Source organism: Scyliorhinus torazame, chromosome 5 (genome assembly GCF_047496885.1).
Source record: "Scyliorhinus torazame isolate Kashiwa2021f chromosome 5, sScyTor2.1, whole genome shotgun sequence".
Taxonomy (NCBI): Eukaryota; Metazoa; Chordata; class Chondrichthyes; order Carcharhiniformes; family Scyliorhinidae; genus Scyliorhinus; species Scyliorhinus torazame.
This window is the reverse complement of record NC_092711.1, coordinates 159,205,801-159,223,161: the sequence shown is the minus strand read 5'-3', so window position 1 is coordinate 159,223,161 and position 17,361 is coordinate 159,205,801. Positions and strand designations below refer to the sequence as shown.

Sequence of the window (17,361 nt, the reverse complement as noted above, 5' to 3'; positions counted from 1 at the left end):
CTTACGCACCCACGCTGACCCCTCCCCCACCACCCACTTCCTGATCATGGCTATGTTAGCTGCCCAGTAATAATTGCTAAAATTTGGCAGCGCCAGCCCGCCCTCTCCCTGGGTCCGCTCGAGCGTTACCTTCCTTAGCCGTGGGGTCTTGCCCGCCCAGACGAAGCCCGTGATCACCGTGTTGACCCACTTAAAAAAGGAACGCGGAATAAAAATGGGGAGACATTGAAATACAAATAGGAACCTCGGGAGGACCATCATTTTCACCTATTGCACCCTCCCGGCCAGAGACAACGGGAGCACGTCCCATCTCCGAAAATCGTCATTCATTTGGTCCACTAGCCGGGCCAGATTCAAGTTATGCAGCCGGTCCCATTCCCGTGCCACTTGGATGCCAGGTACCCAAAACGACTCCCTACCGACCTGATCGGCAGCTCCCCAGTCGCCCCTCCTGTCCCCTCGCCTGAACCACAAACATCTCACTCTTATCCATGTTTAGCTTATACCCCGAAAACCGGCCGAATTCCCCAAAAATCTTCATGATTTCCTCCATCCCCTCTACTGGGTCCGAAACGTTCAGAAGCAGATCATCCGCATAGAGCGAAACCCTGTGCTCCACCCCACCCCCAACCAGTCCAGCTCCTTGAAGCTCTCAGAGCAATTGCCAGTGGCTCTATAGCCAGCAAAAACAGCAGTGGGGAGAGGGGGCATCCCTGTCTCGTCCCCCGGTGCAGTCCAAAATAGTCCGAAGTTGTCTGTTCGTCCACACACTTGCCACAGGAGCCTGATACAGTAACCTGACCCAGTCAATAAAGCCCCGCCCAAATCCAAACTGTCCCAGTACCTCCCACAGATAGTCCCATTCTACCCCATCAAAAGCCTTTTCTGCATTCATTGCGATCACTACCTCAATCTCCCTACCTTCCGGGGACATCATGATCACATTTAACAGCCTTCTTACATTGGCCATCAACTGCCTATCCTTAACAAACCCCTTCTGGTCCTCCCCAATAACATCCGGAACACAATCCTCAATCCTGGAGAACAAGATTTTGGCCAGCAACTTGGCATCCACATTCAGCAGGGAGATCAGCCTGTAGGACCCACACAACTCCGGGTTCTTGTCCCGCTTAAGAATCAGCGAAATCATTACCTGTGACATCGTCGGGCGCAGCACCCCTCTCTCCCTTGCCTCATTGAACATCCGCAACAACACTGGCCCCAATATCCCCAAGAACTTTTTATAGAACTTTACTGGGTACCCGTCCGGACCCGGGGCCTTACCCGCCTGCATGGACTTCAAGCCGGCCACTATCTCTTCCAGCCCAATTGGGGCCCCCAGCCCTTCTACCCGCTCCACGTCCACCATTGGGAAATTCAGCCCCTCCAAGAAGTGCCTCATCCCCTCCGGCCCCGCAGGGGTTTCCGACCTGTACAGCCTGCTGTAAAAATCTCTGAACACCTTATTCACCCCGACCGAATCACCAACCAGGTTCCTATCTCAGTCCTTTACTTTCCCTATCTCCCTAGCTGCCTCCCTCTTCCTAAGCCGCTGTGCGAGCATTCTACTGGCCTTCTCCCCATGTTCATAAATCGCCCCCCTCACCTTTCTCAGCTGCTCCACCTGTGGTCAGCAAACTAAACCCCGCCTGCAACCTCCGCCGTTCCCTTAATAGCCCTGCCTCTGGGGTCTCCGCATACCTCCTATCAATCTGTAGTATCTCCTTTACCAGTCTGTCCGTCTCTGCCCTGTCAACCTTCTTCCCATGAGCCCGGATCGAGATCGGCTCCCCCCCTTACCACCGCCTTCAGTGCTTCCCAAACCACTGCTGCCGAAGTTTCCCCCGTGTCATTGACCTGCAGGTAGTTCTGAATGCATTTCCTCAGCCACTCGCTCACCCCTTCATCTGCCAAAAGTCCCACCTCCAGTGCGGGCGCTGGTTACTGTCTTTGCTAACCTGCAGGTCATCCCAGTATGGTGCATGGTCTGAGATTGTAATCGCCGAATACCCCGTGTCCACTACCCCAGTCAGAAAGACCCTGCTCAAAATAAAGAAATCAATCCGGGAATACACTTTATGCACGTGAGAGAAGGAGAACTCCTTCACCCTCGGTTGCCTAAATATCCATGGATCCACCCCGCCCATCAGCTCCATGAACCCTCTTAGTTCCTTTGCCATTGCTGGAACCCTGCCCGTTTTTGAGCTTGACCGGTCTAAGCCAGGGTCCATAACTGTATTGAAGTCTCCTCCCATGACCAACCTGTGCGAGTCCAGGTCCGGTATCTTTCCCAGCATCCTCCTAATAAACTCCACATTGTCCCAATTTGGCGCATATACATTTACTAATACCACCTGCACCCCCTCCAGTTTCCCACTGACCATAATGTACCGACCTCCCACGTCCGAGACTGTTCTACCCGCCTCAAACACCACCTGTTTATTGATCAGGATCGTGACTCCTCTCGTCTTTCAATCGAGTCCCGAGTGAAACACCTGGCTGACCCAGCCATTCCCCAATCTAACCTGGTCCGTTATCTTAAGGTGCGTCTCCTGCAACATTATCACGTCCACCTTCAATCTCCTAAGTTGCGCGAGCACACGTGCCCTTTTAACCGGTCCATTTAACCCTCGAACATTACAGGTGATCAGCCTAGTTGGGGGGCTCATTGCCCCCCCCCCCCCCTCCGCTGCTCAGCCACCCCCTTTTTTAGGCCCACCTCCAGCCCGTGTTCCGCGCCTCCACCGGTCCGCCCCCAGGCAGCCCCCGACCTCCTCTCTGTCCCTCAGCCCAAGTCCCTCCCTTGTCAGCAGAACATTCACCCCCCCCCCTCCCCAGCAACAACACCCTGTAACCCAACCCCTTTCCTAAACCAAACATATGCACCCCCCCCACTGCACTTCCGAGAGCTAGCTCACCGAGCTAGCTTGGTGGCCCCCATCCCCGGCGGCAGATAGTCTTCCACCTATTGTTCTCTCCCCCCCCTCCCCTGCAGCCCCCCCCCTCCCCCCCACTCATACAAACAAACTCCAGCATCAAACAATCCCCACATAATTGCCCAACAGAAAAAACACCAAGATCAAAACGAGCACACCTCCATCCCCCAACAGTGCAAATGAAAACCTTAACTCACTCAGCTCTACTTCTGGTTCCAAATCAGTGCAAATGGCACCTCAAACCCATCTTCCATAAAACGCAGAACGAGAAACTTTTTACAAAAACAGAGGAACAAAACAGAGAAACAAAAACATGAACATTGCAGCCAAGTTCAAAAGTTCTCAGTCCTTTCTTTCTTGCAAAGTCCAACGTGTCCTCAGGCGACTCAAAGTAAAAGTGTTGATCCTCATGCGTGACCCAGAGACGGGCTGGGTATAACAGTCCAAACTTCACCTTTTTCTTGAAAAGGATCGTCCTGATCTGATTGAAGCCTGCCCTCCTCCTGGCCACCTCCACACTCAGGTCTTGGTAAACCCGCAGGATGCTATTGTCCCATTTATAGCTCCGTGTCTGCTTGGCTCAATGCAGAATATACTCCTTATCCGAGAACCTGTGGAATCTCACCACCATAGCCTTTGTGGGGGGGGGGTCTCCCATCCGCGGCTTCCTCGCGAGTGCTCTGTGAGCCCTATCCACCTCCAAGGGCCGGGAGAATGCCCCATTCCCCCAGCAGCTTCTCAAACATGCCTGCGACGTATGTCCCAGCGCCGTTCCTTCGGACTCCTCCGGGAGCCCGACAATTCTTAGGTTCTGCCGGCGGGACCAATTCTCCAGGTCCTCCAACTTCTCCAGAAGCTTCTTTTGCTGGTCCCTCAGCATCCCCACCTCCAGTTCCACTGCAGTCTGATGCTCCCCCTGCTCAGCCAGCGCCTTCTCCACCTTCTGGATCGCCCGATCCTGGGCGTCCAATCTGAGCTCCACCCACTCAATCGATGCTTTTATTGGGTCCAAGCAGTCCCGTTTCTGTGTCGCAAAGCCCTCCTGAATGACTTGCATCAGCTGCTCCATAGACTGCTGGGTCGACAAGCCAGAGGTGCGCCCCTCCGCCATGTTCTCTCCTGTTGCAACTTCACCCCAAGTCTTCTCTGTCTTTCTGTTTCTGCCCTTACGAACACTTCTAGTCCTTTTCTCCATGTACCGAAGTGGGAATTCTGTAGAGAATTGCCAGTGACGTCCGTTCTTCAATTCAACTCCGTTAAAAAATAGTGGGAAAAGGTCCAAAAGTCCGGCCAGAGCGGGAACCACCAAATGTGCGACTTACTCCTTCATAGTCGCCTACGAAAGTCCTCCGGGGCTAGAATTGACCACACACCAGGCCGGGAGTGGCAATATAACTTGGGGGCTCAGGTCCCTGATCTTTGGAATGGCAGACGCCGATGATTGGGTTACAGTATAAATTAAAAAGACACACCAGGTTTGTAGTGGTATAAGGATGGCTCTGGAGGCTGCTAAGATTTTATTCAGGTGGACGGCCTGTCTTTGGTTTCTTGAAAAGGGTTGGTGAATTGGCAGGTAAATGAAATTAGAGATGCCAGCTAAAGCTAGGAAGGCAGAAATATGTGATGTATTCGTTGAATATGTGGGTCTGTCAGAAACACAGGAGAGCTCACATGGTTCTGAGACTCAGAGGGATCTGGGTGTCCAAGAGCAGGAATCACAAAAGGCGAGTTTCCAGGTACAGCAAGTAATTAGGAAAGCTAATAGAATGTTATTGTTTATTGTGGGGGAATTGAATACAAAAGTCGGGAGGTTATGCTTCAGTTATACAGGACATTGGTGAGACCACATCTGGAGCACTGTGTACAGTATTGCTCATTTACCGCCAGTCCAGCAGAACAAAACCCTCCGACCCTCCCCATTGATGAACTGTCAGAATGAACAAAATGCCGTCCTGGATGTAATTGAAGCAGAAACAATAACAGCAAAATCCAACCCCTGTAATCACTTGTGAACTTGGTGTCTCAGCAGGCGCCATGAATCATGGATTCCCTTCCCAGACTGGGAGCAGGTGAACGGTCTCTACTCAGTGTGAACTCGACGGTGTGATTTCAGGCTGGATAACTGAGTGAATCCCTTCCCACACTGAGAGCAAGTGAACAGCTTCTCTCCAGTGTGAACTTGCTGATGTTTTCGCATGTTGGATAATTGACTGAATCCTTTCCCACACTGAGAGCAGGTGAATGGTCTCTCCCCAGTGTGAACTCGATGGTGTGATTTCAGGTTGGATAACCCAGTGAATCCCTTTCCACACTGAGGACAGGTGAATGGCTTCTCCCCAGTGTGAACTCGCTGATGTTTTCGCAGGTTGGATAATTGACTGAATCCCTTCCCACACTGAGAGCAGGTGAAAGGCCACTCCCCAGTGTGAACTCGCTGGTGTGACTTCAGGTTGGATAACACAGTGAATCCCTTCCCACATTGAGAACAGGTGAACGGCCTCTCCCCAGTGTGAACTCGCTGATGTGACTGCAGGTGGGATAACTGAGTAAATTCCTTCCCACACTGAGAACAAATGAATAGCCTCTCCCTGGTATGAACCCGCTGGTGTCTCCGCAGGCCGGATAACTGAGTGAATCCCTTCCCACACTGAGAGCAGGTGAACAGCGTCTCCCCAGTGTGAACTCGGCGGTGTGCCCGCAGGTTGGATAACTGAGCAAATTCCTTCCCACACTGAGAGCAGGTGAATGGCCTCTCCCCAGTGTGAACTCGCTGGTGTGTCTGCAGGTTGGATAACTGAGTGAAACCCTTCCCACAGTGAGAGCAGGTGAATGGCCTCTCCCCAGTGTGAACTTGTTGGTGTGTCTGCAGGTTGGATAACTGAGTGAATTCCTTCCCACACTGAGAGCAGGTGAACTGCCTCTCCCTGGTGTGAACTCGCTGGTGTGACTGCAGGTTGGATAACTGCGTGAATCCCTTCTCACACTGAGAGCAGGTGAACGGCCTCTCCCCAGTGTGAATGCGCCGATGAGCTTCCAGCTGTGATGGGGCTCTAAATCCCTTCCCACAGTCCCCACATTTCCACGATTTCTCCATGTTTTGGGTGTCCTCGTGTCTCTCCAGGTTGGACAATCAGTTGAGGCCTCGTCCACACACAGAACACGTGTACGGTCTCTCCCCGCTGTGAATGGTGTGATGTGTTTTCAGGCTGTGTAACTGGTTAAAGCTCTTTCCACAGTCAGTGATCTGGAACACTCTTACTCGGGTGTGTGTGTCTCGGTGCTTTTCCAGTCACACTGATGGTTTAAATGTTTTGATGCTGACAGATCGGGTAAACATTAATTCTTCTGGATTCAAAGGCCGATGATATTCAGATCCTAACGAATCAAGTGGCTCTTTCAGGTCTAGACGTGACGTTTGAGATTTCTGTCTGTATTTCCTCCTCTTGTAATATCCTACAGAAGGAGTTTACAATTTCAACTCAGTATCGGATAGAAATTCAGAACAAACAATTCTAGTTTCTGTACAACATTCATTCTGTCACATTCCCCAATACCTCGTCTTCAATACCTATTCCCCACATCTAGTTTCCAGGGAGGGATGGTGTATTGGAGCAGTAAGTACAACAACCTTACCTCGGGATTCACGGCCTAGTCTCCAGGGAATGGACTCGGAGGGGCAGAGTATCTGAGATAAGAGTATAAAAACCTTAATTTGGGGATTCTAAAGTCCATGTAGACTAAATCAACTGCACTACCCTCATCTACACACCTAGTCACCTCTTCAAAAGATTCAATCAAATTTGTAAGACATGCTCTCCCTTGTTTAATCCTTGCCTTTCCAAGTGGAGATTAATTCTGTCCCTCAGAATGTTTTCCAGTAGTTTCCATGGCAGTGAAGTTAGACTCACTGGCTTGTAATTTCCTGGTTTGTCCCTACTTGCCTTCTTGAATAATGGCACCACATTAGCTGTCTTCCAGTCCTCAGGCACCTCTCCTGTGGCCAGAGAAGATTTGAATTTTTTTTGTCAGAGCCTCTGCAATCTCCTTCCTTGCCTCCCACAGCAGCCTGGGATATATCTCATTTGGCCCTGGGGATTTATTCGCTTTCAGACCTGGTGAAACTGTTCATACCGTCGCCCTCTCAATGTTAAGTTGTTCAAGCAAATCACAATGTGCCTCCGTGATTTCTGTTCCTACATTATCCTTCTCCGTAGTGAACACAGATGCAAAGTGCTCATTTAAAACCTTCCAGTTCCATGCACACATTGGTCCGTACTCTTACCCTGGTCAACCCCCTGCCCCATTTTCCATGCTTCCTCTTTGCTCTCCTAATTCCTTTCTTAAGTAATCCCTTGCACTTTCTATGTTCCTCTGGGACTTCCGCTTTGAGCCCTCGGTATCTGTGACAAGAGTCACCTTTAATTCCTTATCCAACCCTGGATATCCCTTACATCCAGGGTTCCCTGGACTTATTGCTCCCATCCTTCACTATCATGGGAACATGGAATTTACAGTGCAGGAGGAGGCCATTTGGCCCATCGAGTCTGCACCCACCCTTGGAAAGAGCACCCCACTGAGGCCCACACCTCCACCCTACCCCCGTAACCCCACCTAACCTTTTTGGACACTAAGAGCAATTTAGCATGGCCAATCCACCTAACCTGCGCATCTTTGGACTGTGGGAGGAAACACGAGCACCCGGAGGAAACCCACGCAGACATGGGGACAACGTGCAGACAGTGACCCAAGTCGGGAATCGAACCTGGGACCTTGGAGCTGTGAAGCAACAGTGCTACCCACTGTGCTATCATGCCTCCTTGTGCGCTCTCTATCAATCCTACTGCTCGGATATAGATTTTTCGACAAGTGGCTGCTCCCAGTTGATTTTGTACAGATCCTGTCTTATGTTTTAAAAATTTGACCTCCCCATTCTGCAACGTATGAGACCCCAACCTCAAATTCAGATGTTTCAATTTCATTGGCTTGCTCCTCCTGGGCTTTCCATGAGCGAATTCAATTTATCCATTTCAAGTTGACTATGTTGTTAGTCAGTTCCCCAATACTTTGGGGTGTGTGAGCTGCATTGTTATCCTCCTGTTTTTATAGAATCTAACCCTCTTTCCCCACTCACTGTGTGAACATGTTGACTGGTTGTTGAATTGCTGACATTTGATCTGGAGGCTGTGCTCCCTCAGATATCCTGTTCTGAATGAATTCCCAATGTCTGGTTGTATTTCTGCGGCAATATCTCTTGTTCTCTGGGCCCATTTCCCGCCAGTTTTTCTGCTGCTTTCAGTGTTTGAAAAATGGTGAAAAGTATAAAAATATTGACATTTGCGGGTGTCTGGCGGGAGGTGCGCGGCTTCCCTTCCGACAGGGAGTCAGGGAGCCGCTTCAGCTCTTTCCGTGCAGCCTGGTCAAGCTGCCGAGAGCCTCGGGACTCACTGCTCGGTGTCGCCGGTCGGTGCTGCGGGTCTGACGCGGGGACAACCCAGTCCGTGACCTTCCCCTCCCCCGGCCCGTGACTGCGCATGTGCGGGGAAGCTGCGCATATGCGGCCGGTGGCAAGTCCCATGACCAACCAGCAGACGTATTAACCAATGTGAAGAGTTGGAGGACCGGAAGTACTCTGGTCCTCCAGCTAATCAGGGCTCGGGCTTTGTGCGGCTGATAATTGAGCTTCACACAGACTGAAACGTCCTCCTGTCTGCACTATCTGTGAGTAAAACACTTTCTTTTCTCCCCCTTTCCATTTATTTTCTCATTCTGATCTTCAGTTGATGACTTGCAGCAACTGAATTGAAAGGAAGTGAAATCAGGGGGGGTGCAGACTCTGCTCCCTCTTCAAATTCTGCAAAGGTTGGCCCAGGTCTCTCTCTCTCAGTCTCTCAAAGACATTGACATCCTTTGCTCTCTCAGCTTGACACATTTATTTGTCTGGCTAAAAGGATGGTCTCTTTCCTAATGTTCACAATTAAAGTGCTGGTTTTCCCAGGAGACGGCTGACATTTAAGGCAACAGTAAATTAATATCGGACAGATACATAAATGTCCAGTGTTGTTATATGGTAGATTAGATATATTATTGATGGTTCTGTAACAAAGTACATTTATTATTATTTCTAGTTGTGTAATGTTGTTCTGTATCTCCATTATATATTTCCAGGCATCTCTTCCCTCAGGGTGGGATTTCTCTTCCACAGGGACCAGTGGAGTCTGGGAGTTGGTGAATATTTTCACGGATGAGTTTGACAGATTTTTCTGAACGCATTTTTTTTTAAACTATAGACACAGCAGTACAATAAACACAACAGAGTAACAGAAAAATTGGTGGGAAATGGGTACAGAGCAGAACAAGAGATATTGCCGCATAAATACAAGCAACACATTGCAGAATTAATTCAGAACAGGATAGTTGAGGGACCAGGGCCTCTAGATGAAATACTGGATCAATTGAACAACCAGCTAACAGGTTAACATGGTGAGAGGGGAAAGAGGGTAAGAGTTTGTAAAAACAGGAGGACAGCAATGCAGGTTGCACACCCCAAAGTATTATGAAACAGACTAACAACATAGTCGACTTAAAACGAATAAGGTGAATTGAATTCAGTCATGGAAAGCCCAGGAGGAGTAAGTCAGCTGAATCGGAGCATATGTATTTGAGATATGGCTCCCGTACTTTACACAATACATCAGACTTAGAGCAGAGTACAGATGTTAAAAATTCCACAGGGATGCATTCCATAAATAGCCTATGTCAGTTTTGGATAAAGGGGAAGTTGTCGGTAATCCAGGAGCAGAGGATATTTTTATGAGTGGCAAAGGTCAGGATATTATATTTCCTTTTAAAATTAGAATTGGTGATTTGCCCACCTTAAGAGTCCCAGGATCAGGAATACAGGTTTAGATTCTAAAGCTCTCTCAAAACCCCTCTCCAGTTCCCTGACTACATTTGACCAATAGGATTGAATCTTTACACAGCTCCATAGACAACGTGTATAGTCACTCTCAACCACCAGGCACATTGGAGTAGAGTGGGCTCAACCCGGTATCTAAGACTAGACGTAATATGAAGACTGTGTAGTATTGCACAGTCTCCTTCATTTTATTGCAAATCAAAATTTCACTGGCATAGTCCCATATGTTACCCCATGTCTCCTCATCAATATTGACTGCTAAGTCCTTGTCCTATGACTGCAAGGTTCTCATCATTGAAATACAGGATCTGGAATTTAGTATATCATAGAATTGGCTAATCAATTGTTTAGGCTCCACAGAATTCAGGATTCTTTCCACTGGGGAAATTGAGGAATCAAGACACAAAGATGTCTTGTTACAAATAACATCGCTGAGCTGTAAATACTTAAAGGATTGTCTTGTGATGTCAAGTTGCTGACATAGCTGCTCAAAGGATGACAAGGAAGTGTCTCTGAACATGTCTCCCAGTCGACAAACGCCTCTATCACTCCAGGTATCGAATCCGTGGTCTTTGAATTCTAGATTTTGAATCTAGAAGGAGAAATGTTTGCCTCATCTGTCGGCTTCAAAAGATTTTAACCATCAGTGTATCTGGAAAAGCACTGAGACACACACATCTGAGTGAGTGTTCCAGAGCACTGACAGTGGAAAGAGATACACTGCCTGAAAAAACATCACACCATTCACAGTGGAGAGAGACAGTACACGTGTTCTGTGTGTGACCGAGGCTTCAACTGATTGTCCAACCTGGAGCGACACGAGGAGACCCAAAACATGGAGGAACCGTGGAAATGTGGGGACTGTGAGAAGGCATTCAGAGTCTCATCTGAACTGGAAGCTCATTGACGCATTCACACTGGGGAGAGGCCATTCACCTGCTCTGTGTGTGGGAAGGTATTCACTCATTTATGCATCCTAAAGACACATCAGCGAGTTCACACTGTGGGGGAGCTACTCACCTGTCTTCAGTGTGGGAAGGAATTCACTACTTTATCCAGCCTGCGGATATACCAGCGGGTTCACACTGGAGAGAGGCCGTTCATTTGCTCTCAGTGTGGGAAGAGATTCACTTCTTTACCCATCCTGCGGAGACACCAGCGAGTTCACACTTGGGAAAGGCCATTCACCTGCTCTGACTGTGGGAAGTGATTCACTCAGTTTCCCCATCTGCAGACACACCAGCAAGTACACACTGGGGAGAGACAGTTCACCTGTTCTCAGTGTGGGAAGGCATTCACTACGTTATCTAGCCTGAAGTCACACCAGCGAATTCACACTTGGGATAGGCAATTGTAGAAATGGACCCAAAGTGGAGGTATCTGCAATATACATCTATATGTATATGAAACGTATAATATTTCAAATACGGATCATTTTCTAGATTCACCCTAACCGTGTATAATCCTTGTTTAAAATGTCATGTAGCAGCCTCTGAGGCATCATGGATAGCCAGCTGACTTGGCCACATTCCTTGTGAAGGAGTTCACACAGAGAGCTGAAATCCCCTTGCCTGTAACTCCCAGGCAGCTGCCTGTGAGGAATGCTGCCTGTAGCACCACTCTGTAATGAGGTTAAGATAAGAGAGTCTATCAAAAAGACCCAAGGACAGCTGATAAGTGGTCTGGAATACACCACGAGGGGGCCTCTGTCTGTTTATGACCTCTGACCACACAGCCCCATGTTGATAGTAACCAATAATTATTAGAATTGGATTGTGTCCAGCCGAGGTGGGCTGTGTAACTGTTCGAATTGTATAATTATTGATGATTTTTGTTATGCATTAAGAGAAGCGCATGGTGAGACCCATGACTGGCTCCCTGCCGGTGTTAAATCAATAAACTGTTTAACATTTGGGGTAGACCCGAGTGTTGAGTGATTCTTTCAGAGTCATTCCCGCGAATACCTTTCAATGTGGGAAGGGATTCTGAGATTCATGGCATCCGGTGAGACACCAACAAGTTCACAATTGATTACGGGGGTTGGATTCTATTACTGTTTCTGCTCTTAATTACATCCAGGACTGCATTGTGTTCATTCTGACACTTGGTGAAGTGGGAGGGTCGGAGGGTTTAGTTCTGCTGGACTGGCCGGTCTCACGACTTTGCTTCTAGTGGGCTGATGCTCTTTGAGCCTTGTTGCGAATATCTGACCTAAATTTTACAAGGACAAAGACTGAAAGGGTGTTTGGAAGTTGAAAGATATTTGGTTCCCATTTCTGTTTGGAGCTCCCCAAAGCATGCCACGTTGCCATGAAGCTGGGCTATGGTGGTTATATGGTTGTTTTGTTTAATTTATCTGGGTGTTTCTCACAGAAGGAAACTGTCAAGGTATGAGGGGCAAGTTGTTTGTGTCAGATTGGGTCATTACAATTAAACTCAAGACAAAAGAGAGGCACTCGCTAGCAGTTCAGCAATTATTACATATTTCCATAACATATAAATTCCTTTAAGAACAAAAATCCACCAGGAAAAATGATGCAATCGTGGCTAACAAGAAAAGTTAAAGATTCCATTAGATAAAAGGAAGAGGCTTTTCCAGTGGCAAAAATAATAGTAAGCCGGAGGATTGGGAACTAGTTTTAGGGGATGGCACGTGGCACAGTGGTTAGCACTGGGACTATGGCACTGAGGACCCGGATTGGACTCCCAGCCCTGGGTCACATTGGTCTTTGCTAATCTTTTGCTTTTCACATTCCGAGAGGAGCTTTTCCAGGTGTTTTTTTTATGTTTCTCGCCAGTTTAATCTCACATTCTATTTTCTCTTTATCAGTTTCTTGGTCTTCCTTTGCTGAATTCTAAAACTAGTTCTTTTTTTTTCCTTCTTTTAAAAAAAATAAATTTAGAGTACCCAATTATTATTTTTTGTCCTATGAAGGGCCAATTTAGCCTGGCCAATCCACCGAACTTGCGCATGTTTGGGTTGTGGGGGGTGAGATCCACAGTCACGGGGAGAATGTGCAAACTCCACACGAACAATGACCCGGGGCCAGAATCGAACCCAGGTCCTCAGTGTCGTAGGCAACAGTGCTAACCACTGTGCCACCATGCCGCCACATGGTCTCTCTTCCGATTTCATGGCGAGGGAGGATCGCCTTCATTAAAATGAATGTTGTACTCTCTGCAGATGCTGCCTATACTGCTGTCGACCAGAGTCGTTAAGGAAATTAATAGAACCCAGTACATTTATCTGGAACAAAAAGAGACCTTGCATCAAGTTTGTTCAGCTCCAATCACCCAGAGCTAAGGGAGAGTTGGGTCTTCCAAAAATCAGGCTATATCAACTGGCCTCTCATCTGAGGTTCATAAGGGATTGGGTTAGGATGGACCCAACATCCACCTGGCTGAATGTAGAAGCAGACCAGTCAGTTCTCCCTCTACAGGTCTTGTTGTTTATGGTGATATTAAGACAGGTTCTGCTAAGTGTGATAATCCTGTTATTATTAATACTCTCAGAGCGTGGAGGTTGGCCCACCAATTAGAAGGGAGATCGACATTGACTTCCACTCTCCTCTCCACGGCAGTCTAGATTTTCCACCCAGTCTCATTGACCATGGATTTGATACCTGGAGAGATAGAGGTGTTTGTAGGCTGGGAAACAAGTTCAGAGATGCTTCCATATCATCCTTTGAGCAACTCTGTCAGAAATGTGATATCCTGAGACAAACCCTTTTTAAGTATTTACAGCTCAGGCACTTTATTCTTAATAAGGGATCTTTGCCTCATGATTCCTCAATTTCCCCCGTGGAAAGAATCCTGAATTCTGTGGAGCTGAAACAATTGATTAGCAAGTTCCATGATACTCTAAATTCCAGATGCTGCATTTCAACGTTGAGAGCATTGCAGTCATGGGAAAGGGACTTAACAGTCAATATTGCTGAGGAGATATGGGATAACAAATGGGACTATGTCTGTAAAAATTTTGGTTTGCAATAAAATGAAGGAGATCCAGTTCAAGATACTGCACCATCTTCAAATTACGTCTAGTCTGAGACTATATCCGCGATGTGCCTCAAGTGCCTGATAGTCAAGGGCAACTATGTACGTTGTTTATGGACCTTTGTCAAGATCCAAGCCTATTGGCGAAATGTGGTCAGGGAACTGGAGAGGATTTTAGACAGAGTGTTAGAGTCGAACGCTTTAGTCCTGATCCTGGGTCTCCTACATGGACGAATCACTGATTCTATTTAAAAAAAAGCTGTGTAATATCTTGACTGTTGCCACTCGTAAAAATATCCTCTACTCCTGAATTAGCGACAATTTCCCCTCTGTCCAAACCTGGCATAGGCTGATTATCGAAAGCATACCAATGGAATTTTTAATGTCTGTACTCCGTTCTAAGTCTGATGTATTCCACAGAGTATGGAAGCCCCATCTCAAATACACAGGTTCCATTTTATCTGACCTGCTCATCCTGGGCTTTCCATGAGCTTTTTATGCTTCATTTTAATTGGACAATGTTGTTAGTTTGTTTCACAATATTAAAGGATATGCAACCTGCATTGTTATCCTCCTGTTTTTATATAATCTTACCCTCTTTCCCCACTCACTATGTTAACCTGTTAACTGGTTGTTAAATTGATCCGGCATTTCATCGAGAGGCTCTGGTCCCTCAAATATCCTGTCCCAAATTAATTCTGCAATGTGTTCCTTGTATTTATGCTGGGAATATCCCTTTTTCTCTGCACCCATTTTCCACCAATGTTTCTGTAACTTTGTGTTCATTGTTAAAAACCAATAAAAATGTTTTTTAATCTATCCAGCTCATCTGTGCATATATTCAATGACCTCCCCCTCCACCCCCCCCCCCCTCCCCCAAAGCCTCCATTGGTCCCTGCAGAAGAGAATTCAAGAGACAAACAACCCTCTAATGGAAGAGACGACTGGAAATATATAATGTTGCGATGGTACAATATTACACAACTGGAAATAATAAATGTATTTTATTACAGAACCATCACTAATATATCTAATCTGTGCCATATAACATTAGATATATCTCTGTCTGATATTACTTTTCTGTCCCCTTAAATGTCAACCATCTTCTGGGGAAACCAGCCCTTCAATTGGGAATATTAGGAAAGAGACCAGTGTCTGGATTAGCACAGTGGGCTAAACAGCTGGCTTGCAATGGAGAACAATGCCAGTAGCGCGGGTTCAATTCCAGTACCAGGCGCCGGAATGTGGCGACCCGGGGCTTTTCACAGTAACTTCATTGAAGCCTACTTGTGGCAATAAGTGATTATTATTGTATTATTATATTATCCTTTTAGTCAGACAATTTTAGTGAAGACAATCTTCACTCACACAAAGCTCGTGCTCTGATTGGCTGGAGGACAAGAATCCTTCCGGCGCTCCAATTCTTCCCATTGGCCAACATCTCAGCAGAAAGGTCAGGAGGCGGCTCCCTCCCGAACGTGCGCACCTGTCCCTCTCCTTTAGGCATGCGCAGTCCCGGGCCGCGGGGAGATCACCGAGCGGCTACTCGCTCTGGCCGGAGTCATCAACCCGTTGCTGGGAAACCTTGCATTTCGGTGGTGTGGGGGGAAGGGGAGCAATGGATGGGGGTGGGGCTCCCGTGACCGTACCGGGCATGCGCACTGGAATCTGGAGACGTCATTGCGGAGCAGCGTGATTCCCGTTGGTTGATTCAGGCAGGACTCCACTGTGAGGTCAGAAAGCGGAAGTTGGACAAGAATTTTTGACTGAAGCTTCCTCCTCTGGGCAACAGCAGAAAATTAATGTCTCAACCTTCGCCATTTATTTTCTCATTCTGGGTGACATTGGTCACTTGCAGCAACTGAAGGGAAAGGAAGTGAATCCAGGGAGGGTGCAGACTCCGGAAAGCTTGGCCCAGGTCTCTCTCTCTCTCTTAAAGACAGTGACATCCTTTGCTCCCTCAGCTTGACACATTTATTTGTCTGGCTAAAAGGATGGTCTCTTTCCTAATGTTCAATGAAAGGGCTGGTTTCCCCAGGAGATGGCTGACATTTAAGGGGACAGTAAATTAACACTGAACAGATTTATGTTCAGTGTTGTTACATATTACTGACTCAATATATTATTTACAGTTCTCTATAAGATGCAATGATTATTATTTCCAGTCTTGTGATATTATTCATTACTTAGTACTACTGAACTAAGCATTGCTAAAAAAAAAAAGGGACTTCTGTTGAAACTTTTCATCTTCACTCATCAGGACAGGTGCAAGAATACCAAATTTCAAAGGGAACATTAGCACACTGGGCTAAATCGCTGGCTTTGAAAGCAGACTAGGCAGGCCAGCAGCACGGTTCAATTCCCGTAACAGCCTCGTCGAACAGGCGCCAGAATGTTGCGACTACGGGCTTTTCACAGTAACTTCATTGAAGGCTACCTGTAACAATAAGCGATTTTCATTCATTTCAAAGTAGGTCCTGATTGGTTGGCAAATCAGAATTGATTGGGTGATGCTTTGCTATTGTGAATAAAACAGTTTGATCATCAATCTTTTGAGTATTGATTAAAGGTGCAAAATATCCAACTAATTTTATTCCAGTTCTATATATGATTATCAGGACTCTGTTTCTTGTACCGGAAGTGGTGAGAATTGGCCTGTCCACCAGAATGTCCTGCCACCTTTTGGAGATTTGAGAGGCTGTGTGTTAGATAAAGCAAAGTGTGTATGGGAGAAGAGTGTGTGAGACAGAGATTTACTTTTGGGGAACGAATGAGGAAAGAATGTTCCATAGAAACTAGAATTGTGTATTCTAAATTTCTATCCTATACAGACAATGCTGAATTGTTGTCAACTTATTTTACAGGATACTAGAAGGGGAGGATTCAGAGACAAATCTCAAACGCAACGTCACAGGAAGATCTGACAGAATCTTTTGATTCATTGAGACGGAAATATTATTGGCCTTGGAATCTTCAGGATAAGTTGTTTGTCCTGCCTGGTTAAAAATATTATAATCATCAGTGTGACTGGGAAGGGTCTGAGACTCACAGACCCCCGAGTGAGAGTGTTCCAGAGCATTAACTGTGGAAAGAGCTTCAACCAGTTACACGTGTCGTGTGTGTGGACAAGGCGTGAATAAATCGTTGACCTTGGAGAAACACGTGGAAACCTGCACCATGGAGAAACCGTGGAAATGCAAAGACTGTGGGAAGGGATTCAAAGGCCCATCGCAATTGGAAATTCATCGACGCAGTCACACCAGGGAGAGGCCGTTCCCCTGCTCTGAGTGTGGCAAAGGATTCAGTCAGTTACCAACCTGCAGACCCACCAGCGAGTTCACACCAGGGAGAGGGCATTCTCCTGCTCTGACTGTGGAAAGACATTCACTAGGTTATTCGCCCTGCTGCAACACCAACGGGTTCACACTGGAGAAAGACCGTTCACCTGCTCAGTGTGTGGGAAGGGACTCAGTCAGTCATACAACCTGCTGAAACACCAGGACAGTCATAACC

General features: G+C 47.2%; 2 protein-coding genes across 3 annotated transcripts in view; both read right to left on the bottom strand.

The window, feature by feature from the left end:
* The window catches only part of LOC140422160 (uncharacterized), a 76,202-nt gene extending 60,226 nt beyond the window's left edge, over nt 1-15,976 (bottom strand). The window contains exon 1 of one of the 2 annotated variants that reach the window (XM_072507152.1): nt 15,217-15,976. The gene's annotated coding sequence lies outside the window, so the exon portion shown is untranslated. Of the gene's footprint in view, nt 1-3,133; nt 4,535-15,216 lie in introns of those variants that run through there. The other variant, XM_072507154.1, reaches the window with a different exon arrangement.
* The window catches only part of LOC140418003 (uncharacterized), a 35,350-nt gene continuing 22,687 nt past the window's right edge, over nt 4,699-17,361 (bottom strand). The window contains exon 4 of the mRNA XM_072501433.1: nt 4,699-6,060. Within this exon, the coding sequence (XP_072357534.1) occupies nt 5,017-6,060 (1,044 nt within the window). The 3' untranslated portion in view covers nt 4,699-5,016. The remainder of the gene's footprint in view (nt 6,061-17,361) is intronic.